Source organism: Atheta coriaria, unplaced genomic scaffold (genome assembly GCF_025399875.1).
Source record: "Atheta coriaria isolate IRGN ID8LTWV9N9 unplaced genomic scaffold, Caltech_Dcor_3.1 hic_scaffold_2_pilon, whole genome shotgun sequence".
NCBI lineage: Eukaryota > Metazoa > Arthropoda > Insecta > Coleoptera > Staphylinidae > Dalotia > Dalotia coriaria.
The window spans coordinates 5,029,180-5,039,020 of record NW_027045444.1 but is presented as its reverse complement, the minus strand read 5'-3'; the positions used below and the strand labels follow the sequence as shown (position 1 = coordinate 5,039,020).

Genomic DNA, 9,841 nt, shown 5'->3' with positions numbered 1-9,841 from the left:
TAATGACGGGAATAGTTTTGATAATGTGATGGTATATATAGAGTTTTGGTGGCGTGGAATGAGTATCATCGTGTTGCAAGATGGCGATCCGCGTGGTAACAGCGGTTGGTGTGGTTTTGGCCGCCATTTTGTTAGGAGCAGTGTGTGCTGAAGGTAAAAGTAGTATAATTATGGGTTTGGGAATGGAGTTGTGATGTTTTTGGTTGTTTTTGTTGTTTTTATTAGATTTGCAACAGTTTGAGTTGGTACGTGGTGATGATGGAACGCCATTGTTGATGAGACAGAGGAGGCAGGCTGAGGATGGGGAACCGAATGTGGTTACGTGTGTTACCACGTGTCCTGTTACTCCTGGACCAAGTACGGAGGAACCTGGAACTGATGGGCCTGTAGTTACTGATGAACCTGTTGTTACTGATGAACCTGTTGTGACAGACGAACCTGTGGTTACGGATGAACCTAATAGTACAGAGGAACCTAATAGTACAGAAGATCCTGATAGTCAGAGGAACCTAATAGTACTGAGGGACCTAATAGTTCCGAGGAACCCAATAGCACAGAGGAACCTAATAGTTCAGAAGATCCTGATAGTACAGAGGAACCTGTTGTTACAGAGGAGCCTGTTACTGATGAACCTGTGGTAACTGAAGAACCTGTTGTTACTGATGAACCTGTAGAAACAGAGGAGCCTGCTGTCACTGAGGAACCTGTGGTTACAGAGGAACCTGTTACTGGTGAACCTTCAGTAACCGATGAACCTGTAGTCACTGACGAACCAGCTGTTACAGATGAGCCTGTAGAAACCGAAGAACCTGTTGTAACTGAAGAACCCAATGTTACTGATGAACCAGCAGTAACCGAAGAACCTATTGGTACTGACCCATCAGTAACCACCTCCCCAAACCCTTCCTGCATTTGCAACACAGCCGAATACAACCAACGCCTCACATTCCTCTACATCCTCCTCCAGAACTTCGACCAACGCACGTCCCAAGTCTTCACCACAACAATCTACTACGCCCTGAACTACAACAACAACGATGAACTCTCCATCAGCATCCGGGTGATCCTCGGTCTGCAAGAGGGCAACCTCATGATGTCCATCAGCTACTTCCAAGAGCAAATTTCCGCATTACTAGGTAACAACCCACACAACATAACCAAACTTCTACAATCACTCTAATCACAACTCTAACCTTAAAATTCTATTCCAGTACGCCACACAAGAATAACAGTGGCATTGAAGCACATTTTCCAAGGTACCTCATCAACCTCCAAGGGTATCACCCTGTTAAACTCCCGCTTCCCACCAAGCAGGAAGATAAACCACAACAACGCTATCCTCATTGTGATCTCCGCCATGTTGCGCATTAACCCTGCTGTTACCAATCAAGCAGATGATCAATTCTTGCAATTGGTGTTCAGTCAAATGTCCCAGACAACAGAAACAGCGTTCTTCTTCAGTATTACCACGATTGTCTGGAGTTTAGATGAAGGGATTGATAATTCTGTTGCTGGGGGACAAATCTACTACCACCTGCAACAATCCACGGTGTTGGTGATCTTCGGAAGGGAGGTGACCTTGAATGAGGTGACCAAGGACTGCGATGACAGCGAGGATGAATCAGATGCCAGTGACTTGGAGAATTCTGATGAGGATAAGGAGAATGATTCAAATGAAGGTGGAGAGCATGGTGATAAGGATGATAGTGATGGTAGTGATAGCAGTGATAGTAGCGACAGCAGTGATTCAAAGGAAAAAGGTTCTAAGGAAAAGGGTTCCAAGGAAAAAGGGTCAAAGGAAAAAGGTCACAAAGGTGGTAAAGGTAAAGAAAAGTCAAAATCAGCTGTCCAGAAATCAAAATCCTCTTCCCCAGCCTCCAAAGCGAAGCACCCAACCTCAAATAAAAGCCATTCTAAGTCCAAGCCACAAACCAAGTCAAAAACCCAAAAATCCAAGGCCAAATCAAAGTCAAAACCTTCCAAAGCCCACAACAAGTCTAAAACCCACCAAAAATCCAAACCCAAACCTTCAAAAGCCCAACAAAAACATAAAACAACCCACAACAAACATGCATAACCTAAAAATCCAACAAACACGATGATACAACCCTGGCTATGTCCCCAAACTCAATCTACGGATGCCTACACACTAAAATCTTAAGAATAAAAATCGGATGTGTTTTTTAATCACCCTGTGTTTGATTCATCATCAATGACCTTGACATTACAATTCCTGTGAGCTGTGAGTTGTGAAACCCATAATTTAATTAACAGTCATTATTTAATGTGATAATATTAATATTAGCATGACAATGACCTTGTCATTGACCTTGAATGCATCAATTCACCGTTATCGCCCTCCCAGACGTGACTTAAGTCAAAGCTACAACTTTAAGTCAACATCTGAGATGGTACAGTTATGCAACACATGCGGGACGCAGTCCGGCGTGTTCTGCTGACACGGCAGCTACGAAAATATCCGCACAGACGCTTATCGCCTCAGATATGTGTTATCTAAATATATAAATAGTGATAAGCAGTGTGATAAGTTAAATTATTTTGATAAACATTGAATAATGTGGTTGGTGATTGTTTTGGGTGTGTTATTATGTCTCTATGGGTATTTTTACCGGAAGTTCCGCCATTGGTCATCACGTGGTGTGCCTACACTGGAGCCTAGTATTCCCTTTGGTAATATAGGCAACCCATTGACCAGGAAGCGTGCGTTTTATGAAAGCGTCGCTGCGGTGTATGATGAGTTTAAGAATTCAGCGCCGTATGGTGGGTTTTACTCTTTGACCATTCCGCATTTGGTACCGATTGATATTGGGCTTATCAAGAGGATTTTGTTGATTGATTTCGGGCATTTTGTTGACCGTGGGTTGTTTTATAATGAGGAGGCGGATCCGTTGAGTGCGAATTTGTTTTTTATTGGCGGGCAAAGATGGCGGACTATGAGACAGAAGTTAACCTCAACTTTCACTTCCGGTAAGTGTATTTTATGGAAATGTGGGGATATGATTGGGAAGTTGTGTTTTTTATTGAATTTGTTGATAAATTTGTGTTTAATGTTGTTATTTGTGGTAATTTAAAGGAAAGATAGTTGGATTAGGGGTATATGTATTGTATGCAACCAGATTTGCAGTTGTGTATAAAGAAAAGACTAAAATTAGGCGTTAAAACACCAAAACATGAAATTTTTACTTATTTAACCAAAAAAACATGACTTAACTTAAATAAATTGAAATTATTATTACTTTATATTATAAACAATTAAATTATCTACAAAATGACGCTAATATCAATAATTTTGGACTATTATTAACCGAGATATTCAACTTCAAAGTTTTGATTGACACAAAATTTGTACAATCATTCACATATACTCACAAATATAACCTACAAAAAACAAATTTATAGGTTATAATACCTCTCAACTCTTATATCTATATTTACCCTTAGGTAAAATGCAATCAATGTTTGCCATCTTAACCCAATGCTCCGGCCATCTTGTAAACAAACTAAAACACTACCACGGCGACGTCCGTGAAGTCCTCGCATGTTACTCAATGGAAGTAATCGGCTCCTGCGCATTCGGCTTGGATTGCGGAGGTCTAGGCTCAGAAGAAAGCGAATTCCGCAGGTATACCCGTAAAATCTTCGAGTATTCCCCAGGTAAAACCCTCATGCGTCTCGCTTCCATGTTATGGCCATGGTGGTGTCAAATACTGGGTGTTAAATTCATCCCGCAAGATGTCAGTGACTTCTTTATTGAAGTAGTGAGGGATACCATCAAAATGCGTCGAGAAAAAGGCTTGAAACGTAATGATTTCCTTGATATTTTGCTGGAACTTGAAGATCAAGGACTTTTGGATAAGAAGGATTTCGCTGCGCAGTCTTTTGTGTTCTTTATCGCTGGTTTCGAGACGTCTTCGACCACTTTAGGGTACCTGCTGTATGAATTAAGTAGGGATATTAGTATACAGAGAAAATGTCGTGAGGAAATCAGGAGGACTTTTCCGGATGGTGTCCTAACCTATGAAAAAGTCATGGGGATGAAGTATTTGGATCAGGTTGTTGAAGGTACCCTCCTAAAACATAACAAAACATAACCAAACTTTTAAAGTTTTTAAAAATCTAAATTTTTGATCTCTACGGTTGTAATTTGTAGAAACATTGAGGTTATATCCGGTTTTACCATTTTTGAATCGTGAGTGTACAGAGGAATACCAGGTCGATGAGAATTTGACCTTGAAACAAGGTGAGAAGATAATAATACCTACGTTGGCACTACATATGGATCCCGAGTACTTCCCACAACCGGAAGTGTTTGATCCTGAGAGGTTTTCGGCTGGTAGGAGGGATGAGATCCGTGGTTGTACTTATATGCCCTTTGGGGAAGGGCCTAGGAAGTGTATTGGTACGTCTCTAATATATTTTTATGTTATTTAGTTAAATTGATGGTGATTGTTGTTTGTTTTGTGTTTAGGGTTGCGTTTTGGCTTGATGCAAGTGAAGGTTGGTTTGGTTTCTATTTTGTCCAAGTTTGAGGTTAGCAGGACTGATGGTACACCGGATAAACTCGTTTGGGATTGTAATGGTTTTACGCTTAAGTCCAAGCAGGATATTGTGTTGAATTTTAGTGAATTGAAGGAGTAATAATTGATGGATTCATGTGGAGTTTTTGTGTTTTGTTGAGGATTAAATTATCTATTGAATGATGGTATTGTCAATAAATTTGATCAAATATTGAAGGAGTTATAAGGGTTTGAAATTTGTTATAGATGTTTAGGTGATAATTTTGTATTTTTTGTATGTTTTAATGAATATAACCTAGAAATATATATGGAATGTGTATAATATTAATATCGTTTTATAGCCAATTAAATTATCTATCATATGATGTTTTATTCGTTGTTAGAGTGTAAAAATTGAAGAAGTTACAGGGTTGTAAAGTTGATAAATAAATAATGACAGGACAAAATCTGCTAAAATAGTGCTTTCGTTCACATTTTGTTAGATAATTGACACTGAAACGAATATAAAGTTTGAGGTTAAGTTTTATCTTATAGATAATTAAATTATCTATCTAATGACACTAACATCAACAAATTTGATAAAAGATTGACCGAGTTATAAGATTGCAAAGTTGATGGTAGACGTGTTAGTGATAATTTTGTATTTTTGTAGGTTTTAGTGAATATAACCTAGAAATATGCATTGCATATGCATAGTTTATACATCGTTTTGAAGCTAATGAAATTATCTATCAAATGACACGAAGATCATTAAATTTGATAAAAGACTGACCAAGTTACAAGGATGTGAAGTTCATAGTACAAGTATCAGCAACACCAATGTGGTTTCTTGTACATTTTACCAGATATAACCTACAAATAACTCGTAAACTTCTACCAACTACCTTCAAAGAAACCACAAATAAATTCTCCATACAATAATACTTAATTTATTATTATAGCACAAAAACTAAAAAAGTTACAGGCCTTGAAACTTAGCAAACATCTAAAATAAAAACAAAATAATCATATTCATGCTTTATTAATAATATATTTTGTGACAGAATTACCCAAATAATAAAAGAATATATACCAGATGCTTTCATTCATATCTGAAATATCTTTCCCTTTCCTTCTCCTTGTTCTTATCCTTATCCTTATTACGCAATCGCGCAATCTTCTTCGCCAATTCCTTCTTAATCTGCGCTCGCAGTTTCATATCCCACTGCTTATAAGTCTCATCTTTCTCCCTTCGCATCGTCGGATGTATTGGATAATGTATCATGAAATCATGTACTTCAGGTGTCTCCATGCCTTGAACCGTTCTTATAAACACATCCGTCAACATATCCATTAATATCGCAAGATGCGGAAGCTTCGGATCCAGTACACGTCTTGACGACGACGAAAACCCAAGAAAAGCAACGAAAAAACAAACACGAGTTTCTGAAGCATTTTGATTGATGAAAAAGCTTGAAATGAATATTGTCACACACGCAGGTGGCGCATTTATACCTTCATGTTGTCATTACTTCGTAAAAGGCAATAAACCATTATTTCACGCGTTATGTTATCTGTTTACTTGTTTTAAGTTAATAGACCATTGATAGATTGGGTTGTATTGTTGATATTAGCAACAGGTTACTGGAAACATCATTCTGGACATGTGTGGTTATTATATGCAACCATACATACACAAGAAACACAAAAAGTATGAAAAATTTATTAAAACGTCAAAAAAATATATGAAAACATAAATAAATACAAATTGTTATTAATGTAGGTTATAAACAATTAAATTATCTTTCATTTGACACTAAGATCATTGAATTCGGTTGATTATTAACCGAGATATAAGCGTTTAAAGATATGATTGACAGAAAACTTGTGCAATCAATGAAATAACCTCTAAAAACACAAATATTATAGGTTATAATACACAGGGAAGCATTGAAATGAAGTAAATAAGATTGCATATGGTTATTTATTAAATCAGAATAGTCCAAGCGAACAAAATCAATATTGATCTATCTGGATTCATCGGAGTCACTGCCTTCCTGCCTCGCATGCTGCTTACGATTGTCGTGCTGCTTGCGGGCATCATGCTGTTTGCGGGCATCATGCTGCTTGCGACCATGCTCCCCTTCGGCTTCTTCAAGGGTATGATGGATGGCTTCCTGGTTGTCAATCGTGCGCAACTCTTCGCGGTGCTCTTCCTCATCGGAGCCAAGCTCATCAGCGCGTTCCTTGTTCGCTTCCTCTACATGCTCCAGCACCTCTTCACGGTCTTCCGGTCGCATGTTAATCACGTCCGCTGTGATCTCATCGACCAATTTCAATTCATCTTCTGCGTTTTCTTCTTGGCGGGCGTTGGGATGAGCTACGGTTAGGCCGATGAAGGCAACCACCAGCAGGAGAACTTGTTTGCTGACCATGTTGTTTGACTTCCTTTTGCTATCTTGGAACAGATGATTCCGACTTTGCCAGGGAGGTGTATTTATACTCAAAGATGTGGTTTGCTTCAATGCAATCAGCGCTGGAGTAAATGATGCGTGGGCAATTGTGTTTTAGTTTCATTGTTATGTGTTTAAATTGTTGTAAAACTTGTAATTGTTACTTCGTAAAGGCAATAAACCATTATTTCACGCGTTATGTTATCTGTTTACTTGTTTTAAGTTAATAGACCATTGATAGATTGGGTTGTATTGTTGATATTAGCAACAGGTTACTGTAAACATCAATCTGGACATGTGTATTCATTATATGCAACCATACTTACACAAGAAACACAAAAGTATGAAAAATTTATTAAAACGTCAAAAAAATCTATGCAAACATAACAAAATGCAAATTGTTATTAATGTAGGTTATAAACAATTAAATTATCTTTCATTTGACACCAAGATCATTAAATTCGGTTGGAAATTAACCGAGATATGAGCGTTTAAAGATGTGATTGACAGAAAACTTGTGCAATCAATGTAATAACCTCTAAAAACACAAATATTATAGGTTATAAAGTACAGGAAAGCATTGAAATGAAGTGAATAAGATTGCATATGGTTATTTATTAAATCAGAATAGTCCAAGCGAACAAAATCAATATTGATCTATCTGGATTCATCGGAGTCACTGCCTTCCTGCCTCGCATGCTGCTTACGATTGTCGTGCTGCTTGCGGGCATCATGTTGCTTGCGGGCATCATGCTGCTTGCGACCATGCTCACCTTCGGCTTCTTCAAGGGTATGATGGATGGCTTCCTGGTTGTCAATCGTGCGCAACTCTTCGCGGTGCTCTTCCTCATCGGAGCCAAGCTCATCAGCGCGTTCCTCGTTCGCTTCCTCTACATGCTCCAGGACCTCTTCACGGTCTTCCGGTCGCATGTTAATCACGTCCGCTGTGATCTTATCGACCAATTTTAATTCATCTTCTGCGTTTTCTTCTTGGCGGGCGTTGGGATGAGCTACGGTTAGGCCGATGAAGGCAACCACCAGCAGGAGAACTTGTTTGCTGACCATGTTGTTTGACTTCCTTTTGCTATCTTGGAACAGATGATTCCGACTTTGCCAGGGAGGTGTATTTATACTCAAAGATGTGGTTTGCTTCAATGCAATCAGCGCTGGAGTAAATGATGCGTGGGCAATTGTGTTTTAGTTTCATTGTTATGTGTTTAAATTGTTGTAAAACTTGTAATTGTTGATAGATTTTTATAAATTTGGTATCAACTTGTAGAGAATTTAATACTCTATAAGATAGGATATTATCCCATTGAGATTTGTTTGTAATTATGGGGTAAATTAACAAAATGTATAAAATGTCATTTTGGTTACATAACCAACTTCAAACGCTTGTAATTTTTTAGTGTTTTAATCTACAAGTGTGAACTTAGCTGAAAATGATAGAGAATTTTATTATCTTTAAGATGTGATAAGGTCCCATAACATTTTGTTTATAACAATGGCCGTAAATCAATAAAAACCAAACCAAATCAATATACATCCATAGAAACTTATTATTATGATTTTAGAATGTTGTAAAACTTGTAATTTTTGATAGATTTATATAAATTTGATATCAACTTGTAGGGAATTTAATACTCTATAAGATAGGAGATTATCCCATTGAGATTTGTTTGTAGTTATGGCATAAATAAACAAAATGTAAAAAATGTCATTTTGGTTACATACCCAACTTCAAACGTCTGTAACTTTTTTGTGTTTTAACCTACAAATACAAACTTACCTGAAAATGATAGAGAATTTTATTATCTTTAAAATGTGATAAGGTCCCATATCATTTGTTCATAACAATAGCCGTAAATCAATAAAATCCAAACAAAAATCAATAGAAATGATTGCATTGTAAGTAAAATAGGTTATGTGGGTATAAATACAGCCAACTGACGAAGTTAAAAGCATCTGTTCCAAGACAGCAATAGCAACCCAACAAGATGGCAAACAAAGTAGTTCTCCTCCTGGCTGTCGCCTTTATCGCTCTTGCCGTACCCACCATGGCAAAGCATCGTAAAGTAGATTCGGAAGAAATCCATACGGTGGCTGAAATCATCGAAGGGGCGAGGCAGTTGTCCCGAGAACAACTGGAGGAGGTCTTGGAAGATGCGGAAGCAAGGCAGTCGTCTGATTGTGATGAGGAGGAAGCCAGAGAGGCGTTGGAGGAGGAAGTTGAAGAGGAACTTGCTAGTATCGAGCGTAAGCAGCATGATGGCCGCAAGCAGCATGGTGCCCGCAAGCAACACGATTTCCGTAAGCAACACGACTTCCGCAAGCAGCACGGCAATCGTAAGCAGAATGCGAGGCAGGAAGGCAGTGGCTCCGATGAATCCAGATAGATCAATATTGCTCTTGCTTACATGGACTATTCTGATTTAATAAATAACCATATGCAATCTTATATACATGTGTTTTTTGATTCATTTTATTGAAGTCTTAATTTTACATCCTGGTAAATTCTTGAGATTTTATAGTTTAGTTATAAATCGGGTATCATTTGATAGAGAATTTAATTGGGTATCAGATATTGGTAATTTGATATAATTTGATGGATATTTGTAGGTTATATTTGGTAAAATGTAAAAAAAAAGCATAAATTGTTTATTGAAAGAACTGTAATCACATTTACATTCTTGTAACTTGGTCAATATTTCATCAAATTTATTGAGTTTAATGTCATTTAATAGATAATTTAATTGGGAATCAGGTAATATTTTTTTTTTTAAATTTGATGGAAATTTGTAGGTTATATTTGATAAAATGTAGAGAAAAGCACAAATTGTTTATTGAAAGAACTACAATCATCTTTACATC

At 37.5% G+C, this 9,841-nt stretch overlaps 2 protein-coding genes and 1 long non-coding RNA gene across 4 annotated transcripts; 2 read left to right on the top strand and 1 right to left on the bottom strand.

Moving 5' to 3' along the window:
- Window positions 1-32: 32 nt before the first annotated feature.
- Window positions 33-2,187, top strand: LOC135798801 (dentin sialophosphoprotein-like). Its single transcript, XM_065311771.1, has 3 exons — window positions 33-153; window positions 226-1,136; window positions 1,212-2,187. Exons 2-3 carry the CDS (start codon window positions 1,091-1,093, stop codon window positions 2,075-2,077), a joined length of 912 nt encoding a protein of 303 aa, XP_065167843.1. The 5' UTR covers window positions 33-153; window positions 226-1,090; the 3' UTR covers window positions 2,078-2,187.
- Window positions 2,188-2,308: 121 nt separating this feature from the next.
- LOC135798792 (probable cytochrome P450 6a21) lies at window positions 2,309-4,984 on the top strand. The gene is made up of 4 exons (XM_065311759.1): window positions 2,309-2,988; window positions 3,463-4,083; window positions 4,172-4,420; window positions 4,490-4,984. The coding sequence occupies exons 1-4, from the start codon at window positions 2,577-2,579 to the stop codon at window positions 4,657-4,659; spliced, it is 1,452 nt and encodes a 483-aa protein (XP_065167831.1). The 5' UTR covers window positions 2,309-2,576; the 3' UTR covers window positions 4,660-4,984.
- Window positions 4,985-5,444: 460 nt separating this feature from the next.
- LOC135798813 (uncharacterized) lies at window positions 5,445-6,162 on the bottom strand. Of its 2 annotated transcripts, XR_010549788.1 has the most exons (3): window positions 6,033-6,162; window positions 5,588-5,963; window positions 5,445-5,523 (listed from the first exon to the last, which is right to left on the bottom strand). It is a non-coding gene; the product is annotated as an uncharacterized lncRNA (long non-coding RNA). The 2 variants fall into 2 exon arrangements; XR_010549787.1 differs by lacking the exon at window positions 5,445-5,523 and having other exon boundaries at window positions 5,544-5,963.
- Between the last annotated feature and the right edge of the window lie 3,679 nt (window positions 6,163-9,841).